At 49.9% G+C, this 16,782-nt stretch overlaps 1 protein-coding gene across 2 annotated transcripts in view; it reads right to left on the minus strand.

The window, feature by feature from the left end:
• Nucleotides 1–16,782, minus strand: part of LPCAT1 (lysophosphatidylcholine acyltransferase 1) — a 36,421-nt gene that overhangs the window by 7,089 nt on the left and 12,550 nt on the right. For both annotated transcript variants that reach the window (XM_059694645.1, XM_059694646.1), the window contains exons 2-9: nt 12,933–13,075; nt 10,737–10,951; nt 8,710–8,822; nt 7,410–7,470; nt 6,809–6,867; nt 4,827–4,861; nt 3,620–3,674; nt 1,899–1,981 (exon numbers count right to left, since the gene is read on the minus strand). In XM_059694645.1, the coding sequence (XP_059550628.1) occupies nt 1,899–1,981; nt 3,620–3,674; nt 4,827–4,861; nt 6,809–6,867; nt 7,410–7,470; nt 8,710–8,822; nt 10,737–10,951; nt 12,933–13,075 (764 nt within the window). The remainder of the gene's footprint in view (nt 1–1,898; nt 1,982–3,619; nt 3,675–4,826; nt 4,862–6,808; nt 6,868–7,409; nt 7,471–8,709; nt 8,823–10,736; nt 10,952–12,932; nt 13,076–16,782) is intronic.

The following is a 16,782-nucleotide window of genomic DNA, read 5'->3' on the forward strand; positions in this document are numbered from 1 at the left end:
GGGCTGCCCAAGTTTGCACCCCATTAGGAAACAACCATGCATTTGGGCCTTAAAGACGACACCACCACCCCACGGGGTGTTTTATGGAGAAGCTCAATTCTTCACAAGTGACCAGGGATTGCTCTTCTCAGAGCTGACACCTCCCTGAAGCTGGGAGAGTCAGAACTTGGCCATTCTCAGAGCTGCATCAGGGTTCATGAGAAATAACCTTTCCTGTTAAAGAAAACACTCAAGGTAGGAAATCTACCAAGTATAGAAAACTAATCTTCTCCCCACCCCAATAACTGAATGGGCTTCAGTCATTTGATAAAAGTTCCTGTTGCAATCACATGAGAAGGAAACAGTGACTTTGACATTCTCCTTGACAAACTCAGGTATAATCCTTGGGGGACAGAAGCCAGAATTATTCCTCAGGAAGGGGGATGAGGCTGGCTGATGGGCTGTCCACAGAGCCCTTGGGGATCCTGGCCCCTCCCAGGTGCATTTGAAGGTGAGAACTAGAGATGAAAGAGGTGACAACCCACTGAAATTCTCCTGCAGCCGCTGAGGTGAGGGGGTGACCCATGGGTTATCTGTCCTCTTCCTTTGAATTAATATGGACAGTTTCTTTAGGATACATATCTTTAAAAATGTTAACAGGTAATTTATTTCAGTGTGTACTAAGAATATTTATACCCAACCTGTTGAGCCTGCAATTCCATGGATGGACATTATTATTTTTTTTTTTTATCAAGAGGTTAAACAAGGGTGTTATTGAGTACCCTGACTTCCCAAAAGTTGAGGATCAAGCGCATCCTGGTGGCCAGTGTGAATCAGACAGGGAAAAGAAGAGGGAGTTTTGTGTGTGTGTGGGGGGGGGGGAGCGGGGAGCCCAAGGCAAGGGGAGGAGTGTCTCACTGCACTCTATCCCTAGCGCCCAATTTCTTGAGGAGCCTGTGGACAAAGACAGGACAGCTTGCTGAGTGTTAATTCATGTATGTTGAGGTGAGATGCATGATTTTGCTCAGTGGAGTCTTATAGAATGCATTAAAGTGGGGTGCAATGTGCATACCGAAATGCTTTATCTTAGAAGTCTAAGCCACACAGGTCAGCAATAGCAACTGTTAAAGCCCCCTCTGCAGCCGCGTGGACCCCCAACGAGTGGCACTCACTGTCAGAGCCGCTGAGCTGCTGAGCCCCCTGCAGGCACCGAGGTGGCCAAAGTCAGAGGCAGCCCCTGCTGCCCTGGAACAGGAGAGAGGAGGAGAGGGGAGAAGACGGGATGGGAGGGATGAAGGCGGTTAGAGGGGCAGGTGTAAGAGCTGACACTACCACTACCTGGAACAAGCTGGGAATGGCCAGAAATAGGAGGTGAGCACGTTCCTGACTGCGGCACGGGTGCAGTACAAGTGGGAGGAGCTACTGTACAAGCTTAGGTACACAATTACCACACTGAACTTGGTGAGATGGAGCAGGAACACTAATAAACACTGCGTGGGTAGATGGAGAGAGAAGCTTCGAGAACATTCCAGCCCAGACAGACCCTGAAATCTGCAGAGGCCATTGCTCTCACTGACAGCTCTGCTGCCCGTCACACTGGGGCGCCCACACATGCGGCACCTGGGTGACTGATGGCTATGGGCACACCTTACATGAGTGAAATAAAGTGATGTTTAAGGATCTTCCAAATGCTGAACAAGCAGAAATGTCATTTGACAAAAACAGGAGACATAAAGTGTATGTCCAATAGGCCGAGTCCATGCTGTTCACTAGCTTTTGCAAGAACCCATCTTCCTAAAGCTACTGGCTTTCTTGTTTTTAGCAGCACCGAGGAGGAAAACAGCAGGTAAACAAGAGTGCTGGGTAATACTTAGGGAAAGGAAATCAGGAGGCCAGGAGGAGACAGAGGGTGCACTCACTCGGCCATGACGCGTCGCACATTGCTGGCATACAGGGCGGGGTCCTTCTTTTCCTCCTCTGAAGGGTTGTACACTGGAAGGAACTAAGCACACAGAGAAGGCTGCGTTACTGGCACAGTATCACAAGACACCCCCCTTACCAATGCCACTATAGTGACAACTGTGAGTCTGAAAAAGTTCAGATCTGTCAAAGCACTTCCCGCTAGAATCATCTTTGAAGTGGTCACACGTGCACATATATGCACGTGTGTGTGTGTGTGAAAATTCACAACTCGCCATTCCTCACTAGGAGTACCCACTCCCCGGACACCGCAGCTGTGGCCGGTACACTGTATTTGTAATTTCACATAGGGGCTTAGTTTTTAGATGTAAAAGAATGACATGTGTGCTTTTATTTCTAAAGGTCTCAGTTTTTTGTTGAGGATAACACAACAAGCTATTTTTACGTAAAAGATTATTAGCTTTTGGACATCTACCCAATGTTTTAAATAAGTCCTACCATGCAGAAAAAGCAAACAATCACCATTGAGCCCGTTTTCTTTAACACTAATATTTAAGAATCAAGGAATATCCCGAAATACTATCAATTCTCATAACTGAATCTTTTGCTTACAGCTACATTGAAAAGAAGGACGTAAATTGCAACAGTTCCTCACATTAGCACCAGCGTCTCAGAGGAGAAACATCAGGAATTATGTTTAGAGGGATTTCACAAGCCATGAAGCCTCTTTTCAATGCTCACAAGAAGAAGCCAGATCTGAAATAGAGCTGTTTCTACCAGGAGGCCCAGGGCAGGCCCAGCTTGTCTTTCTCAGAGCCTGGCTCCACTGTGCTCCGAGCCACCAGCAGGCAAGCCACATAAAATGTCCTAAGCTGTGGGGCTGCTACCCTTGGCTCAGCCCTGAGTATTAAGTGGCTTACATTCTACTGAAATGAAAAACTTGGCGGAAAGCCGGCTCATTTGTAGTCAGTATTACTCTGCAAAATTGATTGGAAGGTAGTAAAGTGTTTCATTAAATACTTAAGTTGCATATGACTCATCTTTAATTTTCAGGTGCAGGAGTAGCCTGGTAATTCCCTTTTTAAGAAAATAAACTCTATTCCTCATCCACTCAGATTAAATTTACAAGTTGAACAAATATAGCTGTATTTAATTTAGATGAGAGGATGGGTGTTGTGACTTTGTCTGATACATCCAGTGGGATGCAAACTGAAAGGCAGACTACATGATCTGACCAAGTATCAAAGAGAGGATGACAGTATGACAAATTTAGCAGTATTAGTATCAAGTAAAAATAAAGCTAAAAAATTTATTCATTGCATATGTGTCAATTTTATATGCCTTAAGCTGCACTAACCATAATAAAAGCATGACGGGGTTACCTTCCTTGTTGATTTAAAAAATTGTATCTGAATAGATTAAAAATCACCCAAGAGACAAGCGATTGATGCAAAACTACTGGGAAGCACCTCTACTAGTAAGGAGCCATGAGAAATGGCAAGGGTTCCAAGAGACAGATGACATAACATTGTGTCTGTAGAGATATCAATGTAACGTTGTGTCTATATAAAACCCAAGATACCACTAACACCATATCCACATAGACACCTATATAACATTGTATCTATACAGACAACATAACATCGTATCTATAAAAGACCTTGATACAATGTATTTATAACCCCAACGTAACATTGTGTAACACTATATTTATACAAACCTCAATTTCAATTTGATTGTGAAACTGACACAGGGTGAGCCACAGGATTTCTAACCTTAAAAACAAACAGATTTATAGCATTGGTGAGAAGATTCCGTTTAGCAAAATCTTCAACCCCCTTGCCCTGCAGAGGGCAGTACTGGGCAGTTAATTCTCCTTCAGGAGACAGATGCTGAGCCTTCTTCAGCCCAAATCTAAATCTTAAAATACAACAGTGAGAAAAAAGGCTACTTTTATTACATAGTGGTCTTCACTGTTCTTATTAAACACGCTCATATCTGCAGCTTTAGTATGTGCCCTGCAAGCCATTGCTTCTCAAGTTTGTCTTCCAGCTCAGGAAACCTTGCCCATCGGTCCTCACCCAGTCATCTCACGGCAGTGCAGACTGGACAGGCCCTCGCTTATGCCACTCCCATGCCTGGCTCCCAGAGTTCCTGACTTCAGAACCAGCATTTAAAATTTTTTATTTGCAGAAGTTGGAAATGGGGAGCCATCCAGAATCCCACCCCTGGGCCTTCGCTCGCTACTCCCTGGATACAGTCTCCCTTGTAACACTCTTACACACCCCACTTTGGCCTCATCGACAGCCTCAAGCCCAGGCCACCAGGAGCCCCTTCCAGCCCTTCTCCCAGCTTCTCACCACCCACCCCCACACTCCAGCCTCAGAAATGTGAGGACCACCACTCAGACATGCCGCTCCTCATGGCACCTCCCACGCATTCTGTTCCAAACACTTGACAAGGCCTGGGGGCCGTGGGAGGGCTCTTGCTTGGCCTCAGCACCCACACTTCCATTTCCAAAAACCAGCTCACATGGCAGCACCCTGGAGGCCTAATGTGCCTGGATCCCATGTTCCACCCTCCCACCCACCCCCACCCCCCAAGAGCTGAGCAAGAGGAGGGCAGCCCCTGGAAGTCTGCTGTCTTTTCCAGGGACAGGATGGTAATCACTGAGCTGACAGACGCAAGGTGGGAAGAGAAAGGTTCTCACAATTATCTTCCCAGTGGGGCTGAAGGCAATGAACTTAAGTCCCGGAACCCAGGGTGTGAGGACATACCAGATTTTTACATTCAGTTTCCACAACAGGGTGAACCTAACTGCTGTCAAATAGCAGCGGGTCACGTGTTCAGGTTTCACATTTGCTAAATTAACTGGAGCACTTTCCCGGGAGGACAGGACAAATGAGACAGCACAATGTCTGACTTACGCTCCGGGGCCTTGCCACGTCCACGTGATGGTGTCCTGGGGGCAAGAAATGAATGGATGAAACATGACTGGGAGTTGGGCATCAGAAATTCCTGGGGATGCCACACGGGTCCCTCCCTCCCTGCCCTTATCCTAACTTCCTCTGCTGCCCTCCTCCCTGCCCTTATTCTAACCTTCCTCTGACTCCAAATGCTGAGCTCCTCATCCTCCCAAGTCCACTCTGGGGCAGAGAAGAAGGTGGGTGCTCACCACCTAAGACCCCCTCCAAGCTCCTTTTCCTGCCCCTCCCCCACCCCCCAGGTATCCCGGGCAACCTCAACTGACAACAAGGAGACTTTGTCCATCTGCTCCCTCAGACTTGCTCATGAGGGCCTGTGACACCCAGCCAAATTCCACCACCACATTCGCATGCACCCCTAACTCAAGCAGGTTGGCCCCAGGTTTGGGAAGGGGTAGAACAAGCCACTGCTGAGCCATGTCTCCCGCACTCCCGTGCCAGGCCAGATCCCCACTGGGCATTTCTGACCCTCTCCATTCTCAGCCTCAGCAGTCACTGAGGTGGGACACTGGAGGACAGGTACCTGTTTCTACCCTGACAAAGGTCACCTATGGAGGCTTTTTCCTTCTGTAGTCCTGACACCCATGCACCCCTCTCACAGGCTCCAAAAACCCCTGGCATAGGGTTCCCTGCCACCCATGTGGCCCCCTCTGTGCAGGTCTGTGCTCAAACCTGCCAGCAGTGGGCTACGCCTGTGGCTATGCAGCTGAACACAGGACATGGGCCACAAACAGGCAAAGCAGGTGCCTCTGACACCCGAGCTGCGTGCTCTGGAACCTATAAGAAACCTTGCTTACAATACGTTCATGGGACAAACTAAAAAAATGGAAAATCTAGAATTCTACACACCAATGACAGATTCTCTTATTTGCAGAGACTGACGAACAAACACACCTCTTCAGTTTCAGCTGTGCTGCGAGAACAATTTTATCTGTCAGTCTGCGTGGTGACCAGTTCTGACTGACATTTATTTAATGGCCACTCAGAGAGCCTCCACTGCACCTGTCCACACCCTTAGGCCCAGTGTGCAAATCTCAGACCCTATAGGCCTGGCCCAGATGTCACATGTAATTCTGCACCGTCTATACCAGGGACTCCAGAGCCCACCATGTCCTGGCTGGTAGGTTTCTTCCTTTGCTGTCATAAAGACACTGCAATGGAGAGAAAGCTCTGTTTTACGAGTAGATCTGCCTCAGGTGCCTCAGTGGAGAACCACTCCTGTGTGTCCAGGGCCCAGGCAGGGCGGGGACACGAGTGTGTTTGGACCTCTCTCGGCTGCAAAGGCCCTCAGCCCATCAAGGTGAGATGTCACCCACGGACGGGGTTACAGAAGTGAGACGCAGCCAGCATGAAAACCGCTCCCACAGGGCACCTGGGAGAAGGGGGCAGCCATGGCTGCTTTGCAGATGTCGACGCACAGACCAGCAGGGCCCTGGCTGAACCTGCTCTGAGGTCCTGTCCCAGCTCTGCCTCTGAGCTGGGGATCCATCAAGATTGTCTGGGAGCTCTGAGCCCCAAACACCCCTTCTTTTATTTTGTTCTCTTGGAACAAACAAAACCTCTGCACACAACAGAAGCAAGATAAAGGCACATGAACCACAAAGTCACCTAACTCCTTTCTCTCCTGCTGCCTCCAGCCTTTCAGAACTTGAATATTCTTAATTTGTAATTTTCCTAGAGTGTGAACTGGACAGTGACAGCTGCTGAGGACACTGGGCAGAGAGGGGGGACGTTCACATGAAAATGTCAGGATCGATCACATGAGAGGAGGACCACTCCCTGACCTATGAAGGCAGGATTCTGTGCGTGAATATTTGGGAATATTCGGCATAGCAGGGTTGACTGGAAAACCCGTGTGTTCAAACACCTTGCAGTTCTCACTCCCAGGGCTTCCGCCTGAACACAGATCCGCAGAACACACTCACCAGCTTATTTGGGTACCGCAGGACCACCGGCTGGACAGGAACTCCCGGGATGAAGGCACCTGCAGAGAAAAGGGACACAGGAACCGTCTTACTGCCAGGGTGGCAGGTCCTGTGCCTGCGTGGCTCATGCTGGCCTCAGAATAAAATGGGATTTCCTGCCAGGCTTTCCTGGTCAGCAGCAACCCAATGCCTGGAAGGTCCCTCCCCATCTGTGCTGGTGGAAAATACAGAGAATTCCAGGGTCACAACCCTGCTGGCAGGAGGCAGACAGGAGTGTCTCCAGGCTGAGCTGCACTTTGAGAGGACAACTGGAAGCACTGGTGGGAGTGAGGGTCTCCCCCACTTTTTCAAGGAGAAAAAAATAATTAAGAAAACTACAGCCTGGCCGTGTGGCTCGGTTACTGAGCGCTGACCCATGAACCAGGAGGTCACAGTTCGATTCCCGATCAGGGCACATGCCCAGGTTGTGGGCTCGATCCTCAGTGTGGGGCGTGCAGGAGGCAGCCGATCGATGATTCTCATCATTGATGCTTCTATCCCTCCTTCCTGCTTCCTTTCTCTCTCTGGAATCAATAAAAACATTGGAAAAAAAGCTACATACCAGGTTTGAAGGTAATTAGGCAGGTCCTGTTGGTACAAGTTCCCTCTGGAAAAATCATTATCTTGAAATAAAAAAAAGAAGAGAAAAAAGAGTTCAGCAATAAAGGGACATAATTCAGAATTCACAGGTGCCAATTTTCACAATCTATTTCCCTACTGCTGACATAATTTAGATACTTTAATCATTTTCAGTTGAACAAGGTAAAATGCATTTTGGAAGATTATGCTGATTTCTTCTCTAACTATGACATTTATTAAAATCTGGAAGCAACGCAAGTAGACAACAGCATGTGCCTTCTTAGACCAGGGAGTTGCATATGCTAACTGTGGACCCTGCCTCCTGGCTGCTTTGAGGACCAGACACAACTGCACAGAACAGGCTGTCAGCGGGAGCAGGCGTCCTGAGGCAGAGCGGGACAGGGACACACAGATGAGAGCGTGTGGCTAAAGGACTCGGGACACGGAATGGCCCTGGGGATGGGGGTGCTGGCCGGCAAGTGGAAACCCCAACAGAATCCACAGTAACACCTTCCCCATAGCTGAAAAATACCACCTGTGTGGGTGCTTTCAATTCTGGTCCCTGAAGGGCAGACCACCTCCAGGTAACAAAGAGCCACCCTGGCATCCCTGAGGGTCTGGCAGGTAAGCTGAAGGAGGGGCAGGAATGGCCTGCACTGGTAGGGGTGGCAGCCAGGGAACCACTCCAAAGTGGCTGCCCATGGGTACAGGTGCTGGGAGCCAGCCCCCCTTGTGTTTCCTGAGCAGCCAGAACCCAGAGTCTGGGGGGATTTCCAGCTTCTGAACGTCGGCACAGTTTAAAAGAAGAAAATTACAGCTTGGGTCAAACACTTCGACGGATAACAGCAGCTGAGGCCTGCGCCTCACGGCCTGGGTCAGAAACCAGATGCACGCAGGAAGCTCAGCCCATGACCCCGAAGCAGTGGGCACCTTATAGACGAATGCTCTGCTCAGAACCGAGGTCCTGCCGACCCCGAGGACTGGGTAGCAGCTCTTTCTGACTCAGAACTTATACAAAGATTTGTTGTCAATAAAGACGATTGTGGGAACTTGAGATACAAGTCTGAATGGTTTCTTCCTTCTTTTAATTTTAAAATTCCAGAATCAAAAGTACCTGATATTTAGCAGATTCTTGGATTTACACTCATCAGAAATAAAAGGAAACTAAACACAGCCAGCCCCTATGGAAGGCAGGTTCTGGCCCCTTTGTTTCTTCTCCCCTCAGTCTTTAAGCTCACAACTTCTGGAATAAATCCACTCAAACGCAAGCAGGGCCCGGTTACCTGTGGCCACTTGCCGTTTGACTGCGCCCGTCTCTTGATTTCCTCCACGGTCCTCCTGCGAGAATCCTGGTCTGACCGGGACACAAAGACAGGCCGTATGTACTTGATCAGAGCTGAAAGGGAAGGGGAGGTGTCATGTGGGGATGCACCACTTCCGCTGAGCAGGATCCGGTGAGAGGTGAGACCCCTAGAGGTCCCAGGGGCTGTACCACGGGGAGGGTGGGAGTCCATGCCTGGCCACAGGGAACTGGGAAACCACCAAAGCTTCCAGTAAACTTAGAGGACAGCATGAAGCCTTAGTAACAACACTGAGAGTCCACAGGAGGTTAATCAGGGAAGGAGCAGAGCAAGGCTGACCCATCAGGGAGCAGACAGCCTCTGTCACTGTAAACAAAGAAGGGTGTGAGGGCCATGGACTCAGAGTCGCAGGGCCCAGGACACGTGGCTCCTGTTGTGGGGTGAACTGTGTCCCTCAAAAGGATATGCTGATGTCCTAGCCCCAAACACCTGTGAGAGTGATCTTATTTGGAAAGAAGATATGTTTTTAAAAAATATGTATTGATTTCAGAGAAAAGAAGGGAGAGGGTGAGAGGGATAGAAACATCCATGATGAGAGAGAATCATTGACTGGCTGCCTCCTGCATTTCCCACACCGGGGATCGGGCATTTGCGCTGACTGGGAATCAAAATGACTGAGACTTCCTGGTTCATGGGTTAACGCTCAACCACTGAGCCACAGCGGCCAGGCAGAAAGAAGATACTTGCAGGTGTACTCAAGGTACAGGGAGGTAGTCTGGATTGAAGTGGGCCCTAATCAGTGACTGGGTTTCATAAGAAGAGGTAACAGACACAGAGGGAGAGAACCATCGCCTGCCTCTGCTAGACAAGCCCTGCTCCAGAACCCACATGAGGTTTAAAAGGCAGCCTGTATGACTTAGTTGGTTAGAGTGTTTGTCCTGCGCACTGAAAGGTCATGGGTTCAATTCCCAGTCAGGGCACATACTCAGGTTGTGGGATCCATCCACCAGTCAGAGTGGGTACAGGAGGCAGCCGATCGATGTTTCTCTCTCACATGGATGTTTCTCTCTCTCTCTCTCTTCCTCACTCTCGAAAAAAATAAAAATATATCTTTGGGTGAGGAGTTGGAAAAAAAAAAAAAGGCAGAGGCTCGTTGGCAAGGAGGAGAGGAGAGGCAGAGCCCAGGCAGAGCAGCTGGAGGAACCACGGGGATGCAAACCTGGCACAGGCTGGCCAACCCTCCAGGGGCACCATGGGCATTTCTCCAGAAGGGCTGGGCCAGGCTTGGCATGCGAGTGCTTTCATCTGTGAAGTGAGGGGACCATGTAGAGCACCCAGGGGGCCACCTAGAGTGCCCAGGATTCCTTACAGCCTCCACAATAATGGTGAGTGTGCTCCACGGTGACCCCAAAAAGATGTGCCTATGTCCTAGCCCCCAGAATCTGTGAATGTGACATTTTAAAACAGGTAAGGATCTTGACGTGAGCTCACCCTGGATTATAAGACACAGACACAGACACAGGCAGAGGCCCTGGGACAATGGAGAAAGAGGTGGAATGACTGGACCGCAGGCCCAGGGATGCCTGAGCATCAGGAGCTGGGGAGGCAGGAAGGCCGCTCTGCCCCCCCGAGTCCCATCGGGGGCTCAGTCCTGAGATAATGTGATGAGGGTCTTCTGGCTCCAGAATTAGAGCAGACAGTTCTGTTGTTTTAAGCCACAGTGATCTACCATGAAGTCTAGGGACCCTCCTGTGCCTGGGTTTCGAGAACAATAACTAGTGTGCTGGGACGGAGCTCTGTGCTGTGCCCAGGCTTTTAGGATCCTCGGTGATAGAACTTGAAGAAGTAATTCAACAAATTATATTTAAGGGCAGTAATGAAAAATAAAACCCACAATGACTATTGCAGAGGAAATCACAACAAAGGAAAGATAACAGGGACGCAAACCCAGGGCCTATTTCACATGGGAGTGACCTGCACCGAGGGCGGGCGGGGAAGGCTTCACTCACTTCCCCATATCGGAATGTCTCTGCTCTCGGCCTTCATCACGATGGAGGACATGGTCATGGTGACGGGGATGGCATCGAAGTAGGAGGAGTGTGGTGCCAGGGTGAGGATGGCTGCCTCGGTAGGCAGGGCCTGCCGCCCCTTCACGGTCACCCGGTGGAAGCCACCGACGAACCACATGGTCCGCATTATAGCCTTGAGCAGGAAGTCCACAACCCTGCAAGAGAGGGTGCAAGTCAAACGGGAGTCTCCTTCCTCCTGTGGACAGTCGTGGACATCCTTGAACCGGATGAGCTCACCAGGAGAGCACAGGGACTCGCTGCAGCCGAGGCCGGGGAGAGGTAGACGCAGCCAGCAAAACAAGAAGGGGCACATGGCGGATAAAGGGTCACAGAGGTGGGGGGATAACTGGACACTGAGGAGACAGTGTGTCCAGGTGGAGGGAGCGTCCTGACATCGAAACCTGGGTGTTGGTCCCTGAACATACAGGCATGTGAAGAGTGGGACAAGAGCCCAGTCCACCTGGGTCTTTGAGATCCATGTGGTCCTGGAGACTGCTGATCTGCATGTTACAAATGGTTTTGCTACAAAAGGGAGCAAGCACCCGGACAATGGGAGAGGTGAGAGCTGGCCTGTGTGTTGATGGAACACTCCACCTACTATTCCCCTTTCCCCCCACCACCATGAAGCAATGACAGCTGACAATGCACAGGAGGGGCCTGAGGCCACATCCTGGAGCTGCGAGGACAGGAAGGGACTGGGCCATGTCCTGGAGCTGCAAGGAGCTTCAAGCTCAATGCAGGGCCAGTCCCTGGGCAGCAGGTCTCGAGGCAGCTGGGCTGCATACTGGAGGGCAGGTGGGGGCTGCTGGGCTTCTCCAGGACAATCCCAAGCTAAGACCCTGGGGTGGGGGATGTTTTCAGCTGAAAAGCTGAAAGTAAGTTCAAGTCCAGGCCCTGGTCTCCAGTGCACACATGGCACCAGGCTGTCATGAAGATGGACTTCTCAGATCTGAGAGCAGAGTCCCCACACTGAGCACTTGGGACTGAACCATGTCCCCCAAACTCCTATGTTGAAGCCCTAATCCCCAATATTTTGAAATAAGGTGAAATGAGATCATAGGGTAGGGCTTGCATCTGATAGGATCAGTGTCTTTATAAGGAGAGGAAGAAAGATCAGAACACTGTCCTGTGAGGACACAGGGGGAAGGTGGCATCTGCAGCCAGGAAGAGACCCTTCCCAGAAAGTCAGCCATGCCCGCACCCTGGCCCCCGACTTCCAGTCTCCAGGCATGAATATCTGCTGTTTAGTCCCGGCTGGCGGTACTTGGTTAAGGCAGCCTGACAGGACTAAGACACCCTCTTTCTACCACATGAGCTGGGTGTGTGTGTGTGTCAGAACCAAGACGACCATTACCACAGCCCGCCTGGCTCAGGTGTCGGCCTGCTGATCAGGTGTTGCAAGAAGATAATAGTTTTTACAACACTGTGTGTTTTGAAAGTAACTTAGAGTAAGGGACTTTTGTGAAAGGGCGCACTTCCTTTCATTAACAAAACCTAAGATTTTTATTTTAGGAACTTTTGAATGACACTAACATACATTGAACAAAAAGGCTCCCTAACCTAACATCGGTCTACTCAGAGCCGCACAGCTGTGCACAGCAGGGAGGACCCACCTCCCCATCCACTGCACAAGTGTGCTTCCCCATTGTGCACGAGGCCGAAGGGCATATGCTCTGAGCCCTGTTATTTCAAAACCTGTTTCCTCTTGCCTCCCTGGGTCCCACACTTGGGCACAAGTCATTGTGTGTTCCTCTCAGGAGTTCAGTGTGCAGTTTGTTCTCCCGTTTGTTTTAAATATATTTTTATTGATTTCAAAGGAAGGGAGAGGGAGAGAGAGATACAAACATCAATGATGAGAATCCTTTATCGGCTGCCTCCTGCACGCCCCACACCCCACACTGGGGTTTGAGGGCTGGGGGACATGGAAATAGCAGCCATGTGGCTGGAAGGACCCTGTTGGAAGCTGGAGACCATGGCAGGGGTGTGGCAGGAGCCGCAGTGTCCCAGCCCAGAGAGCGCAGCCCTGGCACACATTGCCCCGGGGAGGGGAGGATAAACACTGGGTGGATAGAAGCTGTGAGAACAAAGACATGGCCCTGTGACTCCCCACATCAGAGCACCACTGACAGGACTTACTTCCGCCACAAGGCCAGGGGCTGCTCCGGGTCCCTCTCAGCGGGTCCCAGGGAAGCGACGAGCGCGAAGGGCCAGGCGAGCAGCATCATGAAGGCGGCAAGCAGCAGCCGGATGGGAAAGAGCGTCAGCGTCATGACCGCGATCTGGGGAGACAGACTGAGGTTGTTCCAGAAGCACAGTCATTAAGGAACCTCTCCTCTGGAATCCTCGTGTGGAAGCTACCAGGCACTGGCGCTGAACCTGCCCTGGCCAGAGTACTTTCATCTCAGGAACATTCAGGTGGCTGGAGCAGCAGTGACACCTTACCCAAGTTACAGGGGACCTGCTACCCCTTTCCTGCTCCATCCTAGTCCTAAAGTCACCCCTGTGGGAGGCCGAGGACCGGGGTTGGGGGACCCTCTCAAGTAGTCATCAGTGCTCCGCCCCAACTCCCACACCTGCAGGCAGTCTGAGCCCGAGCCTTATATGACACGAGGACACTGTCACAGCACTAAGATGTCATCTGTGAAACGGCAAGATGGCAGGGGTGGGGCTGGCAAGACTAGGCCCCAGGAAGACCAGGGAATTCGGGGGGCTTTGCAGCCCAAGGAAGTTATAGGGCACGAGCCCAGCAGAGAATGTGCCACCGCGGGTCTAACTGGGAGGACGCCAGGAAGGTGGGTTGGGGCTCTGTGGGCAGGGGCAGGCCCTGCAGGTGAGGGGATAGTGCAAACACAGGGAGGGAGTGGGAATGATGGACACGTGGGTTCAGCCAAGTGGTCGAGTCCAGGAGAGTCCAGGTGGAAGGACAGCTGTCACCAAAACACAAGCACTTCCATGCACAACGACGTTCTGGCTCTGCACCAGCCGATACTCAGGTGGTCAGTCAGAAGAGGACCGGGAAGGATGACAGAACTGAAACTTATAAAGGCGTATGACCCATACTGCAGTGTTCGGTTACCTGCAATAATACACACTTCAAATATGCAGGTTTGGTGCAGAGAAGACAGAAAAGACAGGTCTGTGGTGAGGTCTCATGCTCTCGGCTGGCCAAGCCTGAACAGCCCCACCTGCCTCACCTTGCTGGGCCTCTGTCACCTGCAACTGAGCGCATGTGGGCTGTTCCCTCTGCCTCTGCAGATTCCCTTGGGCTCCCTGTCAAGACCAGCACAGCCCAACATGATATACAATGCCAGCCATTTAATGTGTAATTATTAATGTCCTAGAGGCCACACTTTAAAAAATATAAAGGTGATGAAATTTATAGTTTATTTAATCCAATATACCTGCAATATCACTTCAGCATGTACTCAACATAAAAAATTATGAGGTACTCCATGATTTTTCATGTCAGAAATCCAGTGTGAGTTTTATGCTTATGGGGCATCCCAATTTACACTCATCTCTTTTTTTGTTTTTTAAATATATTTCTTTATTGATTTCAGAGAGGAAGGGAGAAGGAGAGAGAGAGATAGAAACATCAATGATGAGAGAGAATCATTGATCGGCTGCCTCCTGCACACTGCCCACTGGGGATCGAGCCCGCAACCCGGGCATGTGCCCTTGGCCGGAATTGAACCTGGGACCCTTCAGTCCACAGGCTGACGCTCTATCCACTGAGCCAAGCTGGCTAGGGCCACTCACCTCGTTTTAAGTGCTCAATAGCCACCTGTGGCCGCAGCTGCCTGTTGGACAGTGCGGATTTGATAACCATGTTTTGCAAATGATGGCAATGTTTATTGGCCCTCCTCGCCTCCTCTTGCAGGAGCAGGGTGGGGAGAGCCCAGCGGGAAGCTCCAGTTTCAGCAGAGGCTGCACCAAAGCGGCAATCCCATACCTGCTGTCCTGCTGGCCTCGGTGACCATGCTTCCCACTAAGTGGTGCTGGCTCGAGGCTGTCAGGAAATGTCTTACTGGTGAGAATGCACCTTTGCACTCTGGCTTTCTGAGAGCTTGGCTTTGCTTTACATCGTGACTGGATGCTGAACTTTATCATAGGTCTGTGTCCAGTGGGTAAACCTGTGCCTGTCCTCACTCACCACAAGTGATGTGTTCACAGCTTGTCTCACATTAAAACCTTCGCGACAGTGCTGGGAAGTGACACTTAATTTCTTTTCTTAAAGCAGGGGTGGGGAACCTTTTTTTTTTGCCAAGGGTCATTTGGATATTTATAACAACGTCTGCGGGCCATACAAAATTATCAACTTAAAAATTATGTTGCTATGAAAAAAGCTCCTAGATTTACTGAATTTCAAATTCCGACTAATGTCTTGGCAGGGTCAGGTGTCCCCATCCCTGTCTTAAAGGAATTGCTGGGGGAACATACATACATACATACATACATACATACATACATACATAAAGGAATCGCTGGGTCTGCCCGTGAATACACCTCTGAGAATGAGTCATTGAGATCCTCGGTGACCCTGACCCCTGGGTCTCCTCCCGTGCTGCCTCCTCTGGGTGAATCCTCTGGGAACAACTCAGAATTCCAGCCAGCTGCCTCTCTAGAGAAATTTCTAGGGAGATTTCTGACTGCTGTTTCCATGTTTCTAAGACTACTGTTTATCAAGCTTTCTCTTTTCTCTTGGTTTCATTTCAGTACTTTTGCCAATGAGGAAATCTTCGAAGTCCTCAGACTTTTCCTCCGCCCCTAAGCTTCCTGGCACGAGTGATTTCAGGATAACCGAAGCTGCCCATGCCATTTGTCGTGACTTTTAGATCAGTCCTGATCTACAATCTCATTGTTTATATTATTTGTGCCTTCTAGAACTTTTCAGCCAATATTGAGATATTCTTCTATTTTATTCATCTCCTTTAGAACCAGTTTGATACTGATTCTGGCTCTTACCAGAGTGACTCCTACTCTGAGTCTATGCTAACGGTCTAATTCACATCTTGCAGTAAAAACCAGGAGCATTAATTTCAGAAATACCTTCTTTCCCAAAATTCACACTGAGAGCACCCAACTTTTTCTTAAGTACCTCTTTAATCTAACCCCATAAGTTGATTGCCTTTCCTTTATTTTTAACATTTAGTTTAAAATATTATGTCTTTTTCCATCCTCTGTGATTATTTTAGAATTCTGTTGCAGAGGGAAAAGAGGTCGCAGTCTGTAGGTGACACTTCCCTCCTGTTCCTGAGATGTAACCCCACCTCCCTGCACCCTTCTCCCCAGCCCGTGGGCCACCCTCACTGTTGGGGTGCCCTCACTTTTGGGGTGCTGGCTGGGAGCTAGCTCAGCAATCCTGCTCTGCCATTAAAATTGACAGCTGGCCCTCTCAATTTGCAAAGATATCATGTTACAGGAGAGTTTACTATTTGTTCCCATAAATCACCCTTTGTCTGGTGCCTGTGCTGCAGACGTGTGAACAGGCACAGAACCTGAAAATCCCAGGAAATCTGCACTTGGATGGTGTGGCATTTATACCACACCCTGCTCTGCAGGCATTTTGTAGACTTTTTTTTTTTTCAAGCATGTTTTTATTAACTTTAGAGAAAGAAAGGGAGAAGGGGAGAGAGATAAAAACATCGATGATGAGAGAGAACCATCGATCGGCTGCCTCCTGTACATCCCCTACTGGGGATAGAGCCTGAACCCAGGCATGTGCCCTGATTGAGAATCGAACTAGTGGCCTCCTAGTTCATAGGTCGACGCTCAACCACTGAGGCACACCAGCCGGGCTGCAGGCATTTTCTGTTTCCAGGATAGTTCCTACTATAAATCATGGTCTAAAACAACTGTATCTCATGGGGTTCCAGAAAGAGCATGTGGTTCCCAGCAGACTAGAATGGAGGCAGTGCCTCATTCCATCTGGACCAACAGGGAGAAGCTGTCAAGACCTGATCAGGGGACCGGAGTCTGCCCAGCA

The sequence above is a fragment of the Myotis daubentonii genome, chromosome 4 (genome assembly GCF_963259705.1).
Source record: "Myotis daubentonii chromosome 4, mMyoDau2.1, whole genome shotgun sequence".
NCBI lineage: Eukaryota > Metazoa > Chordata > Mammalia > Chiroptera > Vespertilionidae > Myotis > Myotis daubentonii.